Source organism: Triturus cristatus, chromosome 5_1 (assembly GCF_964204655.1).
Source record: "Triturus cristatus chromosome 5_1, aTriCri1.1, whole genome shotgun sequence".
Lineage (NCBI taxonomy): Eukaryota > Metazoa > Chordata > Amphibia > Caudata > Salamandridae > Triturus > Triturus cristatus.
In genome coordinates, this window is record NC_140587.1 from 314,129,749 (window position 1) to 314,156,513 (window position 26,765).

Genomic DNA, 26,765 nt, shown 5'->3' on the forward strand with positions numbered 1-26,765 from the left:
ACTAGTGGTTAGAGAGACACACACACACACTCACTCACACTCTCTCTCTCTCTCTCTCTCTCTCTCTCTCTCTCTCTCTCTCTCTCTCTCTCTCTCTCTGTCTCTCTCTCTCTCTCTGTCTCTCTCTCTCTCTCTGTCTCTCTCTCTCTCTCTCTCTTCACTCACTCACTCACACTCTCTCTCTCTCTTCACTCACTCACTCACACTCTCTCTCTCTCTTCACTCACTCACACTTTCTCTCTCTCTTCACTCACTCACTCACACTCTCTCTCTCTCTTCACTCACACTCTCTCTCTCTCTTCACTCACTCACTCACACTCTCTCTTCACTCACTCACTCACACTCTCTCTTCACTCACTCACTCACACTCTCTCTTCACTCAAGATTACATTTCAAAAAGAGATTAGGGTTGGACAATTATATACTACATATTTACAGAGCATGACATTCTTGCCGTGTTCAGTCTGGCCTTAAGGTACTGTTGCACTCACGGCGGTGGTCTTGGGTCTGAAGGGATCCCCAAGGTGGAGATGGCCATGGGGGTAGAAGACCGAATGTTGGTGGGTGGAGGCAGCATGCTGGATCATCTCCAGCTCACTGCCCCAAGTGTCCATGCTACGACATCCAAGAGTTCTCCAACAAGGCTGGCAGCGAGCCCCCAGGGGTCAAACATCCAGGGTGCCCCATAGGGAAGCCAGAGGTAAACAGAAAGTGTTCAGCAGCACCACAGAGGCCCGCGGGAGAGGCAGGCAAGCCCGCAGCAGCCCCAAGCAGTCAACAATCTAGTAGGAGTCGAGTGCTCCACACAGTCTAGTTCAAATGGCCCAACCGAGGGCCCGACAATGCCAAAGAAGAATCAGGCCCAGCCACAATTACAGCTGATGTCCTGGGCGGCCGGCCCCAGCACCACAGGAATCAGCATGAGGCAACGGGGGCCCAGCCACGGCAGGCAACAGTGGGCGGGAGGGGGGGCCCGGTATGTCACTGCGGCTCATTGTCATCCGGGGAGGAGGGTGGGGGGAAGGACATCTTCTCAGGCAAAACAAAGCCTCTCTCCCTCTGATCGCGCCCTGGGGCGGTTCAGAAGCCAGCAAAGGTATCCCACCTCTGCAGAGGCACCGCCAGCGGGCCCACCGCTCAAGGGCATCCACGGAGCGGGTTCAGCAGCGGGCATCTCCTTCCACGCGCCAATGCTCCCAGTAGCAGCTGCAGTCCACCAGGATGTGGGCCACAATTCGGTCACTCCGGCATCAAAACTATCAATGGGCGGCCACACCGGGCTCAGTGGGGCGTCTGGTAGAGGCAGCAAAATATATATTTGCCCCAATGTTGCATCCGGCAGCAAATAAATGTCTGATATCCGTTCCAACCGATAGAGCCTCCTCTCAAAGTGGCCATCTTCCGGCCAAGCAAACATAGCTACCAAGGTTTCAGATTGCTATGTGTGACATTTTCATAATTTCAGTGTAATTATGAGTGACATTTGAATGACTATGAGTGACATTTTCTCACAAGCAAAATCAAGCAATGAATAAGGGGAAACATATAAATATCAGAAACTACACCCATTTGACCCATGAGCAACTGTAAGAAGATTTTAAAAGTGCTACAAAGCACCAAAAATGGAAGGGCACTTAGAAAGTAAAGTGGTGGCAAGGGGCATGCTGAGTGGGAAAGAAGCATTCAACCTACCTGGTGGAAAGAGTGAGCAGCATGGATAATGCATATGACCTAGAGTGCCTGCTTCTAAGCACTATCATCAAACACAAAAGAAAAACAAGAGTGCAGTTACAGATATTATGACAGCGCTGTGATCCGTCTGAGTTAGCAGAACCCCTGAGCTCACTGCAGAACATCTATGGCATGGAGGGGGAAGTAAAGAGTGTGGGTGTGGTGGGGAAGCTTGGGTTCTTGTAACCCCTGATAGCATGGGGTGGGGTTAAATGAGAAAAAGGGGGCTGGCAGGCAAACTACGGAGATTTTATGGCTGTTTTAGTGACAGGTTAGATCTTTGTTAGATCCTTCACAACTTGATATTTTTAACTTTATTAAAAAGGCATTTTAAGGTTGCAAAATACCAATATTTTAATTTTTAAATAGCACCTCCGGCTAGTAGAAATAAAATGCAAAACATTATAGGTAGGCATGTGCTGTAGCCAGTTTACCTTGTGGTGAAAGGGACATGCTCAGTGCAAACTCTAGATTGTCCATGATGCAGGTTAGATTACCCGGGCATTGAATATGGAAAAACAAGCGTTAGACCATTTAAATAATTTACAAAAAGAGGGAAAAAAATATGCTGCACTTCCGATGGTAACAGTTTAAGAATTCCAAAATGTTGTACAGCAGTGGGCAGGGCTTGAAGATAATGCTTAATGCTTTCAGTACAGAGCAATGACGCGGATCGGCTTAACTTTGTTGTCTAACTATACATATTCTCTGTGGAAATGCGCACGTCCCACCGTTCAGTGTGTAAATAACCAGGGTTTGGGTGTAAAATTAATGACACAGTAAAGAGGTGTGACCCAGTAGAGCAGGCACAGCTCGTAGTGAAAGTGGCAAGATTACGTAAGCTTTGAGTGATGAACTTTGAAATTAAGCTCACCATTCAAATTAAATCGGAAAGAACGATTAGCTAAAAAAAAATATCTAAGGAAAAAAGCCAAGCATAAACAGAACATGTCAGAGACAGAAATCATAATTTTAGATGCTCGTTTTAGTACTTTTTCCATCAGCCCTCTTTGTTTTCGTGGCAGTCACGTAGGCAGAGATTGATACATAGGCTGGGTATCCTCAAAGGCCTTGTAGAGTTAGGCCTCATGATCCCTGACGGCCCTGGTCATCCAGCTCTGTGTAGGTACTAAATAGTTGGTATCTGGTTGAGCCCTGAGGAGTGCCACCAAAGGGTGGTTTTACCCAACTTGAGATCTGTTGGCAGAATATAAAAGAATAACTGCAGCACCAAACCCCCAGTTCCCGTGTGCTTAGTGACAAAGGCAAAACAAGGGCAAAACTACACTGCCCAGCAGGTAGCTGATCGCGCTAAACACTTAATTTACAAGCAAATTAGATTAAGATTTAAACGCGGAGTAGGTCTGGCACTGTCTCACTGACACGTGTGAGCCACGGCAATTGTGGTTTACCGGTCTGTCACACCCTCGGCAAACGTGCGCCAGCCTCCCGGCCATCAGACTCAACAGGAGGAACATCTGAGCTGTACGGTGTGGGCTCTATCGGCCGCCGGGGGTCCGTGGGGTTCATAGCTGCCAAAGTTTAAGATTGCTGTGTGTGACATTTTCATAATTTCAGTGTAATTATGAGTGACATTCAACTATTATGAGTGACACTTTCTCACAAGAAAAATGAAGTGCATGAAAAGAGCTAAATATCAGAAATTGCAGCCTTTTGTCAATGGGAAGCAATAACAAATCTGGGAATTGCTCAAAACCCCTGAAATAGAAGGGAAAGATGCTGATACCAATGAGACAACTGTTCAGGCCCCCAATATCACATTGTAGCAGTCAGAAATGTAATAGCAATTGTGCTAAACTTTTTCAAAGGGCTGCAGTGTGTGTAAGGTGAAGCTTGTCTGTAGGTTAAAACTGTGGAGACAGCTGCGGGTAGGGCCTGTGCACTCAAGCATGATGAGAGTAGGGTGCTCATTATCCACATATGGACACTTCCTTGAGTGGAATGGGAGGCCAAGAACAGCAGAAACCCACGGTGAGCGATGTGGCTGCCTATAACCCACAAGAGCATGGGTATAGCAGCAAGGCACGTGATGTCCATGGACAACAAACAAGTGTTTCATCCAGTGAATATGCATGGTCTGCGGTCAGTTACAACACTTAAATGTTCATCATCAAAACATGTAAGCCAAGCAGGAAGAAAGAGTCAGCCACTCATGAGATAACATCCATGTAGGTGGTGTTCTATTGAAACACTGAAAGACTGGAACGTTATCTGCAACATCTCTTACAAAATTCCCTCCTACAAGAAACACAGGCAGAAATTATACATGGCTGCACATGCTAGTTTTCAAAATGTTTCTTTTGCTCCATTGCAAAGACCAAATGAAATGTTTGATATGGACCCATAGCCACAGAAGGAGGAAATTCAGTAAAAGCAGGCATTCCCTTTCAAGCTGTTTAGCATAGAATGGATACAGTATTAAAATGTGCAAATAAATATATCACTGGGCAAGTCTTACACACTCATGCCATTACACTTGTTAGCCTAATACATTTAAGTACATGTTGATGTTATCAAATTAAGAATTATGAAAGCGAACGGTCGCACTCCTCTATTGTGATTGTGTAATCCGACTGTAATCAGAATTTAAATACTTTGTGGGTGCTGTTGAGTATCACGACCTGATCATGGGGTGTGGTCCTTACTGTCTGGAAGGACAAACTCGTATGAGCACTCCTTTAAGCGAAATCAAATCGCCTTAAATAATTACTATACCATTCTTCTTTATTTATTTTATTTTATTTTGAAGGTTTTATATAGCGCTGGCTAGACCCAGAGGTATCAGAGCGCTTTACAAGATAAGGATAGTATAAGGCACATAGAGTATAAAAGCATATGAAAGGTAGCGCAACAAAAATTTGAAATATACAAAGTACAAACAACATGATCATTATACAAATCAAGATAAATAAACAGGGGCAGGAGCTATACATTTAAGTAATTAGGTAAATGGTGAACAGGAGAACAGGGTATATATTACTGAACAAGTATGGTATGATTGATAAGAGATCAGGAGTAGGACACAGGTTAGGAACCCCAATAATAATTGAGGAGGTGGGTTTTGAGGTCTTTTTTAAAACTAGAATAGGAGGGATTACAGCGCAGGTTTTTTGGGAGGGCATTCCAGATAATAGGGACATTGCCAGAGAAGGAGCGAGATTGTGTGGCTTTCTTTTTATGCAGAGGTGGGATTAGGAGTAAGGTGTTGGTGCTTCTCAGAGGTCGAGTGGAGCCCGCAATGTGGAGTTTCTTTGAGAGGTACTGCGGAGTGTTTTGGTGGAGGACTTTATGAGTAATGCAGGCGGTTTTGTAGGCAGATCTGCCTTTGATAGGGAGCCATTTAAGAGATTTGAGAGCCAGGGATATATGATCGAAGCGTTTGCAGTCCGTGATGAGCCTGGCAGCAAGGTTGAGCACAGCTTTGATTGGAGCTAGGTGTACCTTGGGGATTCCATTAAGGATGGCATTACCATAATCAATACGTGACAGAACAAGAGACTGAACTACGAGTTTGAAATCATCAGTGGGTATGAATGGTTTGATTTTCTTGAGGTGACGGAGAGTGAAGAGGGCTCCTTTGGCAGAGTTTTTGATGTGAACATTAAGGGTTAGGGTGTTGTCGATAGTGATACCAAAAGATTTGACGGAGTTGGACAGGGTGAGAGTGCAATTAGGTCAGAGATCCAAAATTGAACGGGTAGAGGGTTCTTTTTGGGGGAGAAGAGAATGATTTCGGTTTTGTTTGGGTTGAGTTTGAGATGATTGGAATGGAACCAGGTTTGGATCTTGGTAAGGGTGTTGTTCAGGTGTAAGATGTCAGCATGAGTTTTATTCTTGTAATAGATTTGGGTGTCATCGGCATAGAGGTGGTAATTTATGCCTGCTTGGTTAAGAATTAGGGTGAGGGGTTCCATAAAGAGGTTAAAGAGGGAGGGAGAGAGAATAGATCCTTGGGGGACTCCAAGGGAGACAGGAGTGGGGGTAGAGAGACAGTTTTGAATTTTGATTTGCTGAGTACGGTGTTGTAGATAAGAGATGAACCATTTGTAGGCGGTGCCATCAAGGCCCAAACGGGTCCTAAGCACATTAAGTAGATCCCATAACTCCTCAATGAAGGGCTGTGGTGGTCCCGGGGGGCGATAGATGTTGTGTAGACGAATTGGGAGGGAGTTTTGAGTTAACAGTTCGGCTTCCAGGTATTCGCATGAGGAGTAGCCTGGGTTAGTGACAAGGGAAATCTGAAGTTCCTTTTTGAAGATAATGGCTAGCCCCCCCCCCCCCCACCTCTGTTAGGTCTGTCTTTTCTAAGACTAGAGTATCCCGGGGGGGGAGAGTAAGTCAAGTATGCTCGTTGAGTGGTCATTTAGCCAGGTTTCAGTGAGGAATGCAATATCAATGGATTCACTCAGGATGGTTTCCAAGATTTCCGTGGCGTGTAGGACCGTGGAGCGACAGTTTACTAGCATGCACTTCAGTGGTGTGGGGTTGGGTATGGAAGGTGGGCAAGAGTGGATCAGCGTAAGTTGGGGTGGTGGTCTGGGGGAAGCGGGGGAGGAGGGGGTTCTATTTGTCCCTATGATAACAGGGATGGGGGCATAGGGGAGTGGAGGGTTGGTGGTTGGCAGATTAGGAAGGTAGGAGTTACATAGGTCAGCGAGATCGGACGGGGAGAGATGGTTCGAGGTGCGGAGAGGTCTATGCTTACGGCATCGGAGAGGGAGCGATTTCCAAAGGTTGTGATTGTTATTGGGGATGTTTGAGGGAGGGAGGATGGTGGTTTTATGGTGGAGAGGGATCTGGTGCTGTGGAAGAAGAAATCTTTTCTGAGTCGGGCAAATTCCGTGGTTAAATTAGATATGTCACATTCAATGTTGTGTAGGATCTGGGCAATTTAGGAGAGGGGAGGTATCAGGAGTGCGTGGTCTGTGTTATTTGCAGAGGGTGGACTAATGTGTGAGGAGGGAGATGTGGTAGATGGTGTGGGGTGAGGGGTGACAGGGCTGGGAGGAGTGAGGGGTTCGGAAGTTAAAGTAGGTAGGACGGGTACAATGTTGTGTAGGCTCGGGGTATTTCGGGTACAGGGAAGGCATGAAGGGGCGTAGGAGGTGGGAGGAGAATGGTCTGGGGATAGGGAGTGGTCATGATTAGTTGCAGATGGAGGCTTGCTGTGTGAGGGGGGAGATAGGGTAGTAGGTATGGAGTGAGGGGTGGCAGAGCTGTTAAGTGTGAGTGGAGGGGTTAGGTTATACAAGTGGCAGAAATCTTCAGGTGATGTGGTCAGAGAAGATAAAAGGGCATGAAGCGAGTGAGAAACGAATATATTGGTGTGATGGGGATGTGTGATTATTGAGGGTTGGGGTGAGGCGGTGTGAGGGAGATGGGTGTTTATTGGGGATTGAGGTGAGGGGTGGGGGGTTGGGTAGGTAGAGCCTGAGGGGGGAGGATAGAGAGGAAGGGGAGGAACAGAGGGTGTATGGGATTGGTAGGAGTAGGGGGTGAGGAGTTGTGATAGGTGATTGCGGGGAAAAGACGGTGGAGTAAGTGAGTGGTTGGGTCATGGGGAGGGAGGTTTGGGGGACAGGGGGAGGGCGGGTCCTGGGAGGGGAATGATAAGTAGGTGACAGGAGCCTGGGGCTACCGTTATTCAAGGAGGGGTCCGAGGAGTAAGGGTTAAAGGGGTTAGGGGGAGAGAGGGAGATAAGTGGGGGATGAGAATTGGGGATGGGGTAGTCGTTATCAATAGGGGGGTCCAGGGAGGGAGATGGTGAGGTCAATTTTTGGAGGTTGAGAGTGGAGGTAGAGTGGGGGGGGAGGAAGAGGTTTGAGGGGTTCTGTTCGTTTGGGGAGGAGGAGTTGTTGGTTTACTTTGGTTTATTTAACTGCATATTCCAATAGTGAAGTTCTTTATCCTTGTTATATAGAATTCTTTAGTTTGTTGTAATAATGTCACAATGTTTAACAATCCATTATTGTTTGGTTCACAGGGTTAAGAATAAAGTTCCCCGATGCATTTTGGGTCCAGCCCTTCTTCAGGGGTATCTCCCTGTGTGTGAGTCCAAACGGGCTTGCTCCATGTGAAAAACCTTCGCTTAAAGGAGTGCTCATACGAGTTTGTCCTTCCAGACAGTAAGGACCACATCTGATGTTATCAAATTAACACAGGGCACGGCGGGTGACTAACCTTTCTGCTGCCATTTCACTAGAGCCTGGGGGCTGAAAGGTGAGCGCTTCGGCCAGAAGCTTTGTTTACACGTCTTGAGCTGCCACGTTTCTTGGGCCTTCGAGATGGAGGGTCACAGGCAGGTCTCCTCTCCTAAGGAGTGTCTCGCTCTGGTTGGCAGCAGTTTCGATGGTTAGGGAACCCTCGAAAACATAGTTTTCTGGCAGGATTTAGCAAAATTAAAAAAAACGTCCTGCCTGGTAGTCGCGCGCCGAAGTCTCTTTTCAAGGCTAGCTAAATAAAGTGCCCCGTCAATGAGGTGCAGTGTGCACCACATGATCCCGGCCCCACACTCTCTCTGCTGGTTGGGTACGGAGGTCGAGGGGTCAATTGATTTCAATTTACAGCCGAGTAGCCCAGCGCTTCCATGATTTGCTGGCCTCCCACAAGCTTAACTGCAGCCGGTGACACGTGACAGCAGGATGTCAGGTAACGTCTTGCGGCGCGTGCCTATTCAAACTCCGTAACTTTGCCGATGCAGAGTGCATTCCAGGAAAGATGTACAAACTGCAGTATTTACTTCATGCAAACATGAATACAAGATAAATAAGAGCAGCGCAGGTGTGCCGGCCACCGGGGTGCAGGCTCATGCAGCGCAGCTCTAGTCAGCACGACGGATCACACACAACCTGAGGGGGCCACCTGCAGCTCGGGGCCTCCCCGCACCAAGGGGGCTGCGCGGGCCTGTCTTACGCCCCTGATCCTTTTGGATGTGGTTCGAGCACGGTTAGGCAGAAGAGACGAGTTTAAAATTTACCAGTGAAATCCATCACGAGTGGGGTATTGAAGTAAACTGGGCCAAAAATGGTACAATTTAAGAAACCATAAAAAAAACTCTTGACAACCACAACTCCACTACTATCCTCACCAGTAAATATTTCAAACAAAATACAAGTTAATCTCAGCTTTACTCAAAACTACTCCTTTCATGGTGTACAATTTCCAAATTCACCTAATTAGCAGCAACATACTCTTTACTCCCATCCTCCTCCGCATCCAGGCCAGGATGCAGCTGCAGCCCAAGGATGAAACTCACACCACACTCACTTCCACCTCTGCCCCTGTGTAGTTGCTATTTGTTTACATTCTTAGTGACGCGATAATCGATTATTGGTGTATTACTCCTGCTCAAGGGGTATGTGCCTTGTTGCGGCTTGAGGGAACTTCACCACTTGCATTCAGTGGTGCAGCCTTTATTAGCAGGAAGAAGACCTGGTGGCTGGACTGCAGCTTGATGACTGGGCATCACTGAAAACTGAGTTACTAATACCAGCAGTGCCTCCTTTCTCTCGAGCATCCCTGAAGATTCAGGGCCTGATTCACAAAAGGCGTCCGCACTTGTGGTGGAGGCCAGCAGTTATGGAGGAGTCTCCACACTCTGGGTGGAATGTCCGCAATGAGAATCTATTTGCGGAGAGTCCGCCCAAGTGTGGAGACTCCCCCACGACTGTGGGGCTTCCACCACGAGTGAGGAGGCCCTTTGTGAATCAGCTCCTCGGTGTCTTCTGGTCCTTCTCCAACATGTCATACCATCTCAAAATCTTGGTAGTCCAAACCCAACACTCAACCTCTTGAACCTAATCCGAAACGGTCAGTCTTCACCATCCACCCAGTCCTGCATGACCAGTTTGCAGTCACTGGCACCTGAGAACATTTATACAGAAAGGACTGTTTAAAATCATGCAACCTCGGAGGCTTATCAGTCTACAAGTGCAGTGACTCCTCACAGCAGAACATATCACTTGATGCGTCTCAGTGACCGGAGTAAGCGTACTGACCTCACACGATATTTGTACGGAAGCACCGACTGGCCTGGCTACACCTGAGATCACACACTTAAAAAGGCCGGTAGTCGTATCAGCTATATATATTTGTAAAAAGAGAAAAGATTTCATAGATCAAGTGTGATGGGTGGATTGCATAAGAGCACACCCAGGGGCGGCTCGGCTCCTCTATTGGAGCTGAGGAGCGTGACCCCACTTAAGTGCCCCCCAAAGCCCCAGAGATGAAAAATAAAATGGTAATTCATTACTATTTTACTATTTTATTTTTCCATCAGCCCATCCTGAACTGAGCGTAAGGATGGGCGTTGCCTGCTGAGTGACAGCAGGGAGGAGTGGTGGGCAGAGGGCTGCCTTTGCACGGGAAACGGCTACTACGACGCGGCCGTTTCCACGCATACACTTAACCATGCATGCTTTACAACGCATGCATGGTTACTACGTATGACCTTTACCACGCATTCCTTTACTACGAGATGCGTAGTAAAGGAATGTGAGTTAAGGGTAAAAATAAACAAGCATTTACAATGCAATGGTCTCGGCATTGGTAAAGTTAGAGCTATTGGCATTGCTTATGACATTATTTTTGTTTATGTTTTTGCTTTCAAAACATTTAAATAAACGGCATTGTTAAAAACAAAAACAAACAAAAATAATGTCATGAGCAATACCAATAGCTCTAACTTTAACAATGCCGAGACCGTTTGGCTTGTAAATCTAGGAACACCTTTTTGGGGGGGGAGAATTGATCCCGGGGTCACGATTTTGCATTTAAAAACTAGACACATTGTTATATATAAAAAAAAATTTACACAAAAACCGGCAGTGGTGGAGAAGAGACACTGGCAGGATGCAATTTTGGTTAAAGGTCATGTCCTGCAGGCAACATTGACTGTTCATGGCTTTTACCCAGTATTCATGGAGCACTTTCGAATGCTGTGTGCATGGCAGGTATGAAGGAGTTGTTTTTAAAAGAAATGAAATTTCAAATATATACACGGATTATACACCCTCAAAATCTGGTCTGTATTCAATAAGAAAGATCGGGCTGGGCATGTTTGTCTTGTTGACACAGGTTTGTTAACCCTGCATAAATCTTACAGTTCCAGATTATTTAAAAGCTTAAAACAATTCTCTGCTGAGGGCCTCAAAATAAGCGCTTTTAAGGGGGGGGGGGGAGAGATGCACACTGTGCATCCCGAAGGGTTCCTTCTTGTAAGCGAAAGACAGACTTGCTGCAGCCGCCAAGGATGCAGGGTGAGTTGGGCCGCCGCTTCCAAACACAATACAGCTGTCGGAAGTCTCTCTCCCTTAACCGCTTGAAGTATGCACTATACCGCTGCAGACCGCCGGGTATGATAACCACCTATCTTCCTCCGCAAGCTTGCGGCAAGCTGGTCAGACCGAAGCAGGTACACAGGGAGACCGCGCTGAAAGCAAAATAGAGAAATAGAAATAGGACTAGCACGGATGATTTTACAATGCGGGACCATGGCGACCATCTTAGCCTAGTAGCCACCTAAGATCTGTAATAAAGAACTACAGTGCCAAAGTACTTTTCACAGTTCGCCAGCAATGGTCACGTGGTCAAGAAAAACAGCTGCCGGCCAGCTAACGCAAAACGTATTGCAGCAATATGTAGTTTGTGTGCGCACACCAGGGCTCGGATTGTGGAGTGATGGGAAAAACCTAACACATAACGCGGCGAGCTCTTGCTGTTTATTAACGTCAGGCAGAGGCTGGGTTTTTGACTGCGCGCTGCGCGTGCACCGCCACCCACACCATTGCCATCACAGTTCCTGCAAAACACGTAGGCCGCCGAAAGGGAAACCCGCGGACGTCGAACAACGTCAACAAGACAGCTAAGAAACCTGCTGCAAGCTAAAGCAACAAACCTCCGTGAACTAGACAAAACACGAATAGGACGAGCTTAAGAAAACCAGAGTAAGCCTGGATGTGGTCAGATGGAGCTGGTGGGAGACACCACCGCCTTTCTCGCAGAGCAGAAATGCCTCGGAGAAAGGCAGCGGCATTTTCAGATTCGGGGGCGTGTTTGTCTTTTCTCTCCTCCAGCCATTGCCTGGAGGAGAGAATGAGACTTCTTGCAAAAACACGCCCCCCGATCCGAAAAGGACGGGGCTTAATCGGAATGACTGACCTCTTCTCCAATGGCTGGCCAGCATTCAAGAGGCCAGCCAATGGAGAACAGGGGAGAAGAGGGGCGGGTTCAAGCCCCTCTTCTCCAAGTCATTAAATCTCGGAGCTAGACTGCGCAAGCACAGCCTTCGCAGCCGAGACCTAAAACAAGCATTTACAATGCAACGGTCTCGGCATTGTTAAAGTTAGAGCTATTGGCATTGCTCATGACATTTTTGTTTATGTTTTTGTTTTTAAAACATGTAAAGAAACGGCATTTTTATTTACAATGTCAATAGCTTAATCAGTGTGTGTGTAGGTGGCTCTGTGTGTGGGTGCAAATGCAATAGGTCTCGCATTTGAGAGTGATTAAGCTATTGACATTGTAAATAACAATGCCGTTTCTTTAAATGTTTTAAAAACAAAAACATAAACAAAAATAATGTCACGAGCAATGCCAATAGCTCTAACTTTACCAATGCCGAGACCATTGCATTGTAAATGCTTGTTCCCACATCCCATGGACGATAATCCTTTCCTGGGATTGGTTCCCTAAGGTACAGACCAGAGTAGGCTGCGCCTCTACGGCCCACTCGATTCTTAGACTGGTGGGGGGTTGGCGGGCTAGGTGCAGAGGCAGGGATACCGCTACTATGATTGCTGCTACCCTTGCATCGGGCACCACCTTGTAATTGTGCCTGTCCTCCGGTACCTTGAAGAAGCAAAGCGACCACCTCCTTTATACAAGGCATCATTCAAGAAACCTTATTGTTCTAGACAAACTGCCTCCCCCACTTCCTTATAGAGCAGTTCTGTGTATTTTGAGAACTTGAGTAGTCCGGTGATTACGGATTTTTGATTGGTTGAACAATCCCGAGCAAACCAAGTTTGTGTGGATCAGCACCTGGATCCTTAAGACGGCGACGTGGGATCTTTAACATATGCTTAACAACCAAACAGGTATGGACGTTGCCCTTTTACACACCGAGCTTTTAGTGTAAGCCTTACAAGATTTACTGATGTTTCTATACACCAGGGACGCCTCACGTTGGTTCGCGTTTCCTTAGTTCCTCCTATCAATCAGGGCTGGTTTCTGTGACGTCACTGACGTGCCTCTCGGACTCGGAGGACACATATTTATAATCCCCGGGAGAGCTGTTGCTACATGCCTTTTATTGCAGAGTGGCGTCTGAATGTAGTGGAAGCCATGATTAAGCAACAGCTTACAAAAAAACCTGTCATGGAAAGGTACACAAAGCAGAGGATCAAACACAAAGATCAGAAAATAATACATTGGAAACTAGATAAGAAAATGACACATTGCACACAGAATTATCTCATATTTTTTTCTATTGGTCGTGCGGAAGATGGAAAGCGTTCTTGTTTTTTTGTGTTTTACGAAATAAGGGTAACCGCCTTACAATATTTTCCTAATGCAAATAGACAAGTGTGCTACTAATGTAGCAGTGACGGCAAGCATCTTCACTTTCTACTGTGAAGAGACAGGTTGCCGTGTTTGGCTTAGTTCTTCGTGTGAGTTGGAGAAAGCATGTGTGCCAGTAGAGATGCCTTCACTTGGCTGCGATCCCGACCCTTCAAGCTGAACTGGGCCGTGGAGCGAGTTTGCACGGCGGAAACGTATTCCACGGATCGAATCTTTGGAAATATGACACTGTTTTTATGGGACTTGCACTGTTTATTTGCACTTATGGGTGTTTTTTCCCGGTGATTGCTATGATTGTATGCTTGCTTCGTGTATCATTGTACATTTGTGTTTACGGCAGTGTGTAAGCACGCCACCGCCTTTCTCCGAGGCAGAGCAGAAATGCCTCGGAGAAACGCAGCGTCCTTTTCGGATTCGGGGGCGTGTTTTGCTGTTATCTCCTCCAGCCATTGGCTGGAGGAGATAATGAGACTTTCTGCAAAAAACACGCCCCCCGATCCGAAAAGGACGGGGCATGATCGGAGTGACGGGACCTCTTCTCCAATGGCTGGCCAGCATTGAAGAGGCCAGCCAATGGAGAACAGGGGAGAAGAGGGGCGGGTTCAAGCCCCTCTTCTCCAAAACATTAAATCTCTCGACTTCCGGTTCTGCCTTCGGCAGACCGGATGGTCCCGAGACCTAAAAAGGGGGGTTGGGGTGGTCTCCCCCCCACTAAAAAAAAAGAAAATTTTTACCTGATCAACGCTCTTCTGAGCTTCTTGTCCTTCGGGCGAGGAGCATCATTAACAACGTAATTGCGTACGTGCGTCTACGTACTGCATTAACAAAAAATAGAAAAAGGAAAAAAGAAAACAGCGAAAGAAAAATAAATCCGTCCATAGAAAGAAAAGAAAAACGGTGAGTGTATAGTTTTATACTAAATTTAAAACCTAACCATGAAAATGCCATTATCATGCATAGCTTTACAGCGAAAATCGTTGTAAAGGTATGCGTGGTAAAGGGATTTTCGATGTAAAGGATATTCGTGGAAAAGGCATTCACGTTGTAACGTATGTGTGGAAAAGGCATGCGTTGCAACGGAATGCGTTGAAACGTCATACACCCCCTTTGCACTGTGTATAGTGCGCATGTCTCTTTGTCTGGCGGGCTTGTAACGGCCAGCCAGACATGCACACTTTAAACCTCGCCAGCTGGGTTGAGAGCAAGTGCAGGCCTCCAGTGCGCTGGGGAGCGCCTCAGAGAGGCTGCTCCCACCAATCAGGAAGCTGCTCACATGCTGGGTAACAACATTTGAGCAGGCCAGGATTAGTCGAGGGAGTTTACTGGGGCCTGCACTGCAGACCCCACAGAAGATGTCTGGAGTGAGGAGGATGTCATCAGTCACGATCCGGTAAGTGTTTTCTTTATTTTTTTATTTTGTTTGACCACCCGCGCTCCCACCCATTTGCCTCCCCGCTCAGTATATGCAAGCCGCCACTAAACACACCCACTAAAGAGTGGCACTCTCACTATGCTAGAACAAGACTAATACTTCTGAAGCATCACTCTGAATGCCCCGGTAATGCGGCTGGTAATTCTGATGACACTGGTGGAATCAGTCGTTCTGGACAAGATTCCCATGTCCTTCCTCATTGCCCCTGATATTTTATCTGGAGACTCCGCCTTCCACCCCTGGGCTGAGTATCCGGTGAATGGACTGGGCTGGAAGTGCCCCCACAGAGCCTGTAATTACAATAGGACAGGTCACTTCTGTTATAGGCCCCATCGGCATTACAGGCGGTCTCCTAATGAGTGTTTCATATCTTGGGAGTGTGGGTCAAGTCCGACAATTCTTCGATTGAAATCAAGACCAGAAGATTCCTTTGAGTTGGTTTAAATTTTCCAAGGTCAGAAGATACTAGTATAATATATAACTTCATAGCGGTATTCAATATACGTATGTATACACACACCACATAGTGAGTATACTTTAACAACCAGCAGATTGTTTGGATTTCCATATCCCTGAAGTAGGGCATTGTTTCATCTTGTTTCACCATTGACCTCTCAAATCTACATCCAGTGGGACGGTGATCGCGCGCCTGGTAAAGCGCACACCCAGCAATTCTGTATTTACCAGGTACAATGACCTCGCTTCACTTACTAGTGCTTACCTAGATTCGCATAACTATGTGACTGTTATTTAACGAGCTCTTCAAGTCTTTTTTTTTATAGATTATTTGAACCATAAATTTTATACACAAACACATTTTCAAAACTTCAACTATTTTATCAAAGTCGAACTCCAGTGAATAATAACCCTAACAGCCATCAGTGTACGTTTTCTCGCACTCATCAGTTATTTCTCACAAACACTACAAATGTGCGAAGGTCTTGAAGCTGCAGCCAATTTGAGCCGTCCCGTGAAAATCTGGGGTTTCGCACGTATTTTGCACGCAAGTGTAACTTGTGTTAGTCACTTGCTCTGAAGCTGAAGCCAGGCGTGCCCTCAAGTGCAAAGTGCTAGACATTAGTGCAACATGGCTTCGGAGTACACTTGAGGAAAAAAAAGCTGCGCAAAGTATCCACTCGCACACAAAATCCTTGTGAGTCTTTGGTGCCACATCTAAAACTCACCAGAGAAACCCAGGCACGTGCTTAGCGAAGGAAATTGTGAGGAACTCGGCGAATTACGCAGGGAAAACTCCACGGGACTGCACTCACATAATCAAATCTTCACAGACCCCTGAGGTTGACCGAAGCGTGGAACCCACCTTTTGTGGACTGGAGACAGTTCTGCCACAGGACTCTGCTGGTGCAATAGATCTTGTACAGACTGGTTCCCAGAACTTTAATTCTCAAGTCTGGGAAGGAGGCTATGTCCTCTCCGGGGCTTAAAACACGGAGATAAGGTTCTGGAGAATGTCCTTTGGTGCCATGAGGAATTAGCTGTTATCTTATCACTTATCCTTAAAATCATCATGTTCTCTCCCGCTTTTAGACACCCACCAATTAAACGGCTCCCTCGAGAGAAAGGGTAAGCGAGAGCAGTCTTGCACGAATTTACGCAATGCCATCTTCCTTAGGGATTGAGCTAGAAGGCGCACTGTGTATTACGTAGGAAGTGATTTATGAATGAAAGACAAGGAAGCAACCATCGTACAGAGCAGAAGCATCGGTGTTTTCTCAATGGCCTTCCTTGGTGCAGTGGGAAGGTGCACCTCCGAGCGCCTCCAGCCACCTTTAAGTCTGTGGTAACACGATATAACAATCAGCCACAGGATTGGTTGACCACATTTGCAGGGCAAACAACAACATCTCTTAAGCAAACATGTTCAGCAAGAATCAGGTCACGTAGAGGGCACAGAAAGGTCACATATAGTGAGTATGTGAAAGGGACACTTATTGAGAGTGGCCTGAGGATCCTATGTTTAAGGCACAAACACTCATCTGCAACAAGCATTGGCAATGGCAATAGGTCTGGCTTTAACGTGCTACACTGTGCACTCACCAAATCATGCCACTCACTCTGCATTCACATGGTTACACCTGACACTTGTTCATCCTGCAGTCACACCACTCACCTCTTAACCAGCGCACACAAATTGTGTACCCTGCCCTTATTCCCCTATTGCCCATAACTCACTGTGTGGTTACCCTGTACCGACACACCACGTCCCTTGTGTAGGATGAGATGTGGGAGAGTGGAGGTTGAGCGGTCAGAATGAGTAGTGTTTCAGTGGGTTGTCAGTGCATAATGAGAGGTGTGTGAGTCGTGGCTGGGTTGAGGATGAGTGGTGTTAGTGTCTAGTCTCAGAGGTGGGTGAGTGCTGGTTGAGCAGTGGGTGAGGACAGATTTTGAGATGTAAGGTGTGAGATTACCCAGGATCTCACACCTCAAACTCTGTCCTCACCCAATGCACAACCTGCACTCACCCACCTCTGAGACTAGACACTAACACCACTCATCCTTAATCCAGACACGATTCACACACCTCTCATTATGCACTGACAAACCAATAAAACACCACTCATTCTGACCGCTCAAACTTCACTCTACCACATCTCATCTTATACATTCCAACACCACCACCCTGGACTCACAAAACACTCCCCCTAGACACATGCATCGCTCATCCTATGCCCACCTTGCACATTCACATTACTCACTCTCTATCATGCACTGCTGACCCTCACACACCTCTCAGCCTGCACTTAAACACCGCAAACCATGCACTCATGTATCGCTCAACCTGCACTCTGACACCATGCACCTGTCACTCAAACTGCATTCAGCCTGCAATAAGGCACTTTCACCCTTGCTCAGACACATTTCGCCATGATTGCAGACACCCTCATTCCCCACACCCATGCTACACTCTGATACCTCTCACATTTTACTCAGATACCACTATCCTCGCTCAGACCCTTCTCACCATGCACTCAGACACACCTCATTCTTCACATTCACCATGCACTCAGATAGTGCTCACCATGCACTAATGCCCCTAACCTTGAACTCACACACTACTCACTCTAAACTCGGAGACTGCTCCCCTGTGGTTACACACCACTCATACAGCTCTCATCCAGCACTTGCTCACCGATCATCCATCCATCAATGACCCTGCACTCACCCCCCACTCACTCTGCACTCACCTTCCTCTCACACTGAACTCATAAACCACCCACCCTGCATTCACAAACCACTCACCCTATTCTCACAGACCATTCTTACACTTTGCCCACATCACCCGTGCACACACATCACTCTCACTGCACAAAGATACACTGCCTACACTGGATACCTTGCACACACACCACTCGCAATGCACACAAACAGCTTAATATGCACACACACAAAACTTACCCTCTACTCATACACTGCTATCCCCACACTTTCGCATCTCTCCCCCTGCCTAGCCTAGAGAGGAATGGGAACTCCCAAGACCCCTACCATGTGGCCTAATGGCTAGAGCGGTCAACCTTTAAGCTACGTAACCGGGGTTGAGCCTCGGCAGGGATGCTCAACATCCTGTGATTCTGGGCGAATTACTTAATCTCCCCGTGCCTAACAAAATGAATGTGTCCTTCTGTAACACAACTGGAGCTCATGTAAAGTACTCTGAAACCTTTGGGCCGAGTTCCCGCCAAATAAAAGTCCCCCTCCCCAAAAAAAGTTCAGGATACTTCTGCTCCAGAGCATCTATTTTAGCACATAGATCTAGTACATGGTAGAATGTACTGCCCTCTTCCCAGCAGCATGTAGACGCCTGAACTCTACCAAACTTTGACAGTTGAACCCTGGTGTACTCCAACCTGTGGAGGCCTTTAACTTGGATGAGCCTGAAACCTGCTCCCGTTGCCATCTCTCTAGGGACATATCTTGGATGGGAACTATAACCAGCTCCCCTCTCAACTTCAGTCAGTTTAAAATATTAGAAGAGCTATTTACAAGGACCCAACTTACTAATGAGACCCCCTTCTCCACTAAAGGATCCAGTTTTCTAAATGAGGGCACTTAGGCAACTCATCGCCTGTAGTCACTTATTTTTTAATAATAGACCTCTACACTTAGAAGTTATTTGTGGAGACACCAGCTTTGCTACAGGGTATGTTCTTGACATTGAATTCTAATGGTGGCAAATACATTTATATTCAAAACTGTGAATCCACCAAACTACTGCAAACTGACACTTTTGCAAATTGAAATAGCTAAACTTGCTTAAGTAGAAAATGTATCTTTTAATCAAAGGAGTCAGTCAGTCAATTAACTTTATTTTGCTACGCTTCCGGAGCATAAAAGTACAGGTAAAAATTAAAACAAACGTTAAATGTAGTTGTGACTTCATATATCCCACAAAATAACATTCAATCACACTGTTCACTGAGAACTTAATTTCACCCATACCACAATTTAAAGTACCAGATCTTAAAATACCCAATCTCCTAAAATACGATTAAAACCACAGTACTACATTTAGAAATTAGAGAAATAAAGAAGTCAAAAGGAACACTGTTCAAACTCGTCTTGGAAGACTTCTAGGAGGTTGATGACCAGAAATGAGTAAATTATCATCATTATTTGTATTGCCAATTTTCAACCTCTGTGTTATTCTGTTCTGTCCAGCTCCAACATTATATCTGAATACTTCCATATTATGTTAAATAGATATTTTCATGTTCAGTTTTTATTCCCAATTGCCTAAAACTCAAAATGTTATTAATTGTTTAAATTTTTTGTACTTATCATGTATATAATTAATTTATTTATATGTGTGTGTATATATAGCAGTACAATTGTTTAAATAAATGTTTTAATTAATAAACGGAAAAAAAATCAGGAAGCATCCAGTTTTCTTTGGATAAGCGGGCATGCAACTCTCTATCCGTAATCGCATATTTTTGGAGCGGAGGCCTCCACTTTTGGGAGGGAATGGTTTTACTATTGGGAATGTCCTCGAACTTTAAGTGTGTATATTCTGTGCAAAGTGCACTTCATCTCACTTAGCACCTACCACTGATCGCCGGGGATGTGGATCTCATAATTGTTGAGGAGGCGTGAAGTGGTTGGACTGAGAATGACCAACAGGACACTGTCTTTCGTGCGATCTTTGATACAGCAATAGGGTGTACTAGGAAAATCATATAATATCAGTGACCAAAGGATGAAACTGGTTTCTCAAATATGAAAACCAAGTACAATATTAGCTTTACCAGAAGAGCCTTTGTTTGCCTGTAAAACATGATGCACTCCTGTTGCAATCCTACTCTCATGATAACTTGTTCTGTTGCAGGTACCGGGGGAGAATGACCAGCGATGGAAGCCTGTCCTAGTCATACTGACCGAGAAGGATCTCTTGCTGTATGACAGCATGCCACGAATGAAGGAGGCCTGGTCCAACCCCATCCACTGCTACCCCCTGCTGGCCACCAGGTCTGGAGAGACTCTTTATTTTTGATGATAGGCTGGTAGAAGCAGGTTGGGTTCTGCCCACAGACCAGTGAATTGGGCAGTGATCCAGTCGGTGAACACAAAGACAGATGAGTGCGTAGATGGAAGGGAAGAGCATTGGAAGGACAGACCAACAGACGATATATGGATGACATAGATAAATGGAGAACCTACACAAAAGAATGGGGTGGCTGAATGGGAGATGCATGGAAAGAGTGAATAAATGGATGATCGTTGTAGAAGAGGTAAATGGTGATAAAGGGACAATTACGTCACGGATCAGAGGGATGGGTGAACACAATAGCAAATAAATAGAAAGATGCCATGAGAGTGAGGGCTGAAAGCATCAATACCCCCTGTATCAAAGACAGTCTACTGATAAGCTATTTCTACTTTTGCATTATGTGTGACTGGTGTCCATTAAAGAACGGGCATCTTTTTCATGGTACTAGTCCATCCGTGGTTGTACTTGAGGTGTTCATGCTGGATATGTACCATGTTGATCGTTTTTCATCAGTTTCTTATCTTCTTTTGGAACCCCATTAGCTCTTTATTGAAGGCGCGTCACCTCCAAAGCACTGAGCTTTTGCTATTGAGCCTTCTATGTTAAAGACCGACCATATAATTAATGCACACTCATTACCTACATTCCACCCAGTTCCCTGTGCTCCGCTACGGGGAGCCATTTATGAAGCCCAACATCGGCAGTTCCAAGGTAGGAGGCCTTGGATTCTCCTGTCTGGGCTCTAAACTCCGGAATAGTTTACAATCCAATCATCCAATCATTGTAAAGAAAACTGCTCCCTGGTATTTCATAATATAGTAAAATTACATCTGTTCCCGCCACGTTCACGCCTGTCTTTGATGTTTTCTTCCCCTTCTCTGTCCCTTAGCACCAGGACGCCCCTTGGAGTATCGCTAACAAACCCCTCTATCAATTAATGAGTGACACTAAACTGTTTAAGCAGCATTTTTCACTGACTGTAAAACTTGGAGTGCCCAGCAAAAGCGGGTCGTAGGAACTCCTGAGGAGGACAGTGCACTGCTAAATTCCCTTTGATTCATGCACGTTCCTCTGCTTGGCGCTATCTGGAGGTAGAAGCCAATCACCACTTCCCATAAAGTTCTAGGAAGTTCCAGTGATGTGTGGGTGCTCATTGCTTCCGGTGACGTGGAGTGCAGTGCGCATGCCTGGACACGGTGCGTGCTGAGAAAAGGGACAAGCTCAACATTTCAGTGTCTCGAGGCGAGAGGAGGATGGTGGGAGAAGGAGGGAGTTAACCGAGTGTGGAACTTTGCGACCATAAACCTCACAAACCAGGGTTTAGCCGATGGAAAGTGAGCAGCAGTGTGGAGACTCAGGGCAGGGCAAGCATCAGGCGTTACCAGGCCTGTCGAGCTCTGCTGAAGATGGTCATGGGACTCCTGGAAATCCCAATGCACTGGTGAACCGTGGCTTGCTTTCAGGTCTGGACTTTCAGACGGATATGACATCAGCCTTTACGGAACGACGCACAGATTTTCTTATAGGCACATGTATGACTTGTTGCTGCTAAGTAGAGGAAATGTCCATGTGTACTGTGCCTGACTGGGAGCATTCGAGCATTTCCCTAGGTACTCTTTGAAGCGACCTGGACATCATATAGCCTATGTAGTCAATACATCTGTAAAATCAGTTGTTTGCCCATCATTTAATACACATAGTGGGGACGACCCCCTAAAGAGCTGGGCTTCCACGCTATGCTCGCTCGTGCAGTATGAGACCGACGTTAAACCACTCCCCAGGACTGCTTTTAGATCCCAGTTCAACAGTGGCGATGAGGCCTGGTGGTGGTGTTGAGGTAGCATCCCCGAGGACGGCAGAGAGGTGACCCCCAAAACCTCAGATGTGGACTTTAAAAAAAAATATCAGGCAATTCGAGGTCACAGCGGAATCAAGGTCAAGGTAAATAACGCTAACAAATGAAATAAACGCCATCAGCATTAAATGTAACTATATGTGCCCTGTGCAACTTAATCTCACACTGCACAATGCCTGCCTTTTGAGTAACCGGTCAGTGAGAACGTGATTGTTTTCCCGTTCCAGAGATTACAGTGTGGACACATTCTTGAAGACTCACACAGGGAAGTCATGTGAAAACATTTGAAGGACAGAAACAATACAAAGTATCCGCTGCCGACTCGATTTAGTAGAGGCCATTTGGAATTAGATGGAATTTCGATAATGATTTCCTTCAGACATTGATGATTATTGCCCCTCCTGATATCAAGTAATCAGAACGTTGTAATGTACTTTGTTTGTAAATTGCTTAATGGAAGTCACTACTGAACGGAATTACACCAAATTTGGCAAGAAGCTAGGTTTTGGTCCAGAAAGCGTGCTTTTTGTGATTAGGTGTAAATCCGTTAAGTAGTTTTTAAGATTTTAAGAGGCAAAAATATTTGTATATCTGAACAGTTGGGTTTGAGGGACTTTTGTGAGAGTCCTTCTAACCCAATAAAAAAAACAATACAGCCTTCTCATTAGCCTAGGGGGCCATTTTTACCTTGGGCCATCTTGCTCCTGCACTCTGATTGGCTGGCCGCAACATCTTAGCAAATGTTGCGGCAGCCATTACAGGGCTCAGGGACTTAGCCCCCTGACCTGAAGTTATAGTAAGAAAATAATGTAATGGGGACAGGGTAGGTAAATCTCTCTGGCAGGGTAGGTAAATCTCTCTGGGAAAATACACTTTTTTTAAAACCTGTGATTCTGCGAGATTCCCATGGGTTCGTTGCACCGCCCCACCCCCAAAAGAAATGGTGGCCAAGAGCGGCCGTGATAAATTAAGGGGAGGACACCCCTCCCCCCGAGCTTTATTGTATCCCGAGGACCCCATCCCCCAAGGTCAGAGTGAGAAGATTAGGGTGGGGTGCACGGCCCCCTTCCCTAGGCAGAGTACGGCCCTCAGGACCCCATTCCTCAGAGACAATTTAATTAAAAAGGGGGAGGGCACGTGCCCCCCTTTCCTGAGCCTTAAAAGGCCCTGGGAAAACCATCCCTCGGGGCCAACACAAATACTGTGTCCTGGGGAGCCCATCCTGGAACTAAAAAGTTTCCCTGCCCGCAGGAGCGTAGGCAGAGAAAGTAAGTCAGCTTTCAGATGACTAGAGCATTTTCAGAGCTCCTGAAGAGTGGGAGTTGACTTACTTTCTCTGCCTGTGCTCCTAACCTCAGACAGCTCCACTCGGCGGGAGCAAATAGAAAAAGCTCCTCCCGCGGGGCAGTAACAATTCTAGCTCCTGATGCACCCAGGATGGGTGCATGCGGGGAGCAGGCTGGGGGCACAAGGGCCCTGGGGTTTACCCCCCCCCCCCCAGCGGCCCTCAATGTAGTGTTTAGTGGGTGGGTGAATGTGTCATTCACATTTCTGATCCGCCCATGACAGCATGGGGCAATTGGTTAGCCTACTGAAGCCATTGACTAACTTCTCTTTGAGTGACGATATTCTTCCCTTGCACAAGGAGTACATCCACACACAAAGTAGTTCCTTTAAGTTCCAGGCAGTGCTATGGCACTGTGCTTTTTGAGATGAAACCACACCAAAGTTGTTTTTTAACTGAGTCCGGCAACTTCCCCAACAGTAACGTTTTGCAAAAACTAAGACAAAAAATAACAAGCAGTGACAAAGCTAAAAGGCTGGCGGCCAGCGTCAGACCTATTGGCATTGCCAAAACCACCTAGATATTTCATTTTTCCCAGTGTAATGTCTGTCACGTTTTTACCCCTTTTTATTTTCTATTTGAAGTGGAAGAGAGCCACACAACAAGCCAACTTACCTCTAAATGCCTTCTGAAGTAAGGTGGTACACATACATACTAATAGCGCATTGGGAGGTCTAAAAATAACAACATTATTGAAATCGAAATCTCTGGCTTGAGGACTGCTAACTTGCTGTCCACAGCTTCACTTGGTGCAGACTGTTCGTAAGCACGCTCGATTAAGCAGTAATAATGTGTTCCATCCTGTAAGGACATTGCTGTACAATTGCTGGACTGATGACTTGTACACTCAGTAGCAGTGATCGTCAACTATTTTGGCTGAGACTAATTGCCTTCCGTGTACAAAGCATTACTTTTCTGAATATACAAAGGAAATGTTGTATTGCATTGGATAAGAATATAAATTATGAAAAACACCAAAGGAGCTGTTGTTGTTTTGTAACATCACATGTGGAATAACAGCTGAATTTTTAGGTCAAAGAGGACTTCATGAGTTACAGGGCAATGATATTATATAGGTTTGGATAGGTTGACAAAAACAATTGTGAGAAAGTTCAGTGAGCAAGAACGGGTCGTGAGGGGCCGGAGAGTGATGGCCAACAGCAGACCACAGAGTAAACGGTGAAAGGGCTTTTCACTGACATTTGTAATGGCTGAGGTTACTACTGTGAGCTGGGCCGAAGTAAAACAGCTTCAACGCCTTTGGACTTAAAAACTCAAAATTCACACGGTAAGGTGTTACTGAATTGCCTTATGTTGTGTTTTATTGTATTCTGTTGTTGCACTCCAGGATTTGTTTGCCTTTTTCTGGTTCTCAATATACCACATTGCCTGGAAATAAGAGCCTTTTAAAACAAGCTTCAGTGTTTAATATATAAAGGTTGATCCAAGGATTATTGTTTTCTGAAGAACTGTCAAATCATCATAGCTGCTTTGGAAGGGCCACTCAACAGGTGAAATGGACTTTCCCATCCCAGTGCACAATCTCATTGGCTCTTTTCGTTTCAGGTTGGTCCATTCCAGTCCTTCAAAGGGATCTCCACAGCCTGGAGTAGAGTTGTCCTTTGCCACTCGCACTGGTACACGGCAAGGGATTGAAACACACCTATTCAGATCCGAGACGCATAAAGACCTATCTCTGTGGACGCGACAGATAGTGCAGGGCTGCCACAATTCTGCCGAACTCATTAAAGAAATCGCAACCCGTAAGTACTGCCCGAAGGGCTGTCCTTCTGTATATTTGAAGGCATTGTTGAAATTGCATTTTCATTTAGTTACTTTTACATAGGTCTATTTAGTTCTTATGTGCCCAATCTACCGCACCCAATTGCGACATTTCAGTTTTACTCAACCACTTCTTGAAGGCGTTGTTTCTGATGGAACAGCACTGTTTCTTTGGAGGGCGAAAGAGTTATGTCATGAATCAGGTGCCTTTCTGGTTTTTCCTCCCATGGCCATCTCTGTACAACCAATGAGCTTCTCTAGATTTTGTAAAGGCCTTTAGGGAGGTGTGTGTTGGAGTGGATCCCTTTCAATACCCGAAAGAGGGTCACTTGTACAAAGGATCGACTCTTACACCCACTGGAGATTTAGCTGACAGCATCTCTAGAATAATAATTCATCAAAGTTAGAAGTGGCATTTGCGCCTGTGTGGAATGCAGAGGTGGTTCATTGGCCGAATCTATCATTTTTAGAATGTACTTCTGCTCCTCTAGAAAGATAAACATAATTATGGTATGTGACAGCCTGTCACAAGCGTCTGCGACATCGTCTATCTGTCCATCCTATCTGTGACACTGTACCCTTATGAATGGCTGCCCAACAGCCAATCAGAATGGCTTAACCACAGAGCTCAGTTCTGAGTGCTTGAGGGCAGCCATTCAGAACAGCCATGAGCTGTCCTCTCTTCCCTGGAGCGTTATGTAGGCTGGGGAATTGTGGCTGTCCAACCATGAGTGATTTCCCGTCTTCTAGTACAGACTTCCCTTTTGTTTTACTCATACCGCAGAGCTGATTTTGTGGGATTTCTTAACTGAATTCCAACCTGTAGACGAGCTATAAAAAAGCGTTTAATTCTATCCTTTTTTGGCCAAAATTGGTAGCAATCTTACTTACAAAACCTGTCCAACATGATGCCCGAACCAGTTCTTGTGCTTGGGATTATACTGCTGATTAGCTGGCACTGTACACAGATTTTATCAAAATGTGAGTAATACTAGATGTTAGAAAATGTAGATACTTAAAAGTGCAGTCTCACATTTTTTTTAAATAAGTTCATTTGCAAACTCCACACAACCACATTGGGCCCACTCTTTAGATTTCTGTTCTGCCCAATGCACTGCAATTATTATATTTCCGACGAACACAGAGATTGGCCGTGCTGGATCTTCATTTACTTTTATGCTGCTTTCAGAATCTCCAGGTGTGTTCATCATAACTGAATAACTTCCTCATTTAGAAGTACTGGAGCATTGGGAAGGATGTTGGGGACATGCTTGTTCCTAACCCCTCCCCCGTCTCCTCCACATATGTCATGTAGGGTGACTGTAGAAGTGGTGAATGTAACTCAGATAGAGAGACTCCATAGCAAAGTATCAGACAACTCTCTGTCAAAGTCAAAAACATCAAAGAAGGACAAGCATTTAAACAAATAGTGCCAGAGAGGCTTTGTGGGATAGCAACATGGTTGTTTAAAAAAAGAATGGGGTACAGCTGTCCCTTTAGGAATTGTAGACT

General features: G+C 45.9%; 1 protein-coding gene across 1 annotated transcript in view; it reads left to right on the forward strand.

The window, feature by feature from the left end:
• SNTB1 (syntrophin beta 1) overlaps positions 1-26,765 on the forward strand; it is a 478,004-nt gene that overhangs the window by 428,699 nt on the left and 22,540 nt on the right. Inside the window, exons 4-5 of the mRNA XM_085605038.1 lie at positions 20,110-20,249; positions 25,038-25,234. Coding sequence (XP_085461164.1) covers positions 20,110-20,249; positions 25,038-25,234 — 337 coding nt within the window. The remainder of the gene's footprint in view (positions 1-20,109; positions 20,250-25,037; positions 25,235-26,765) is intronic.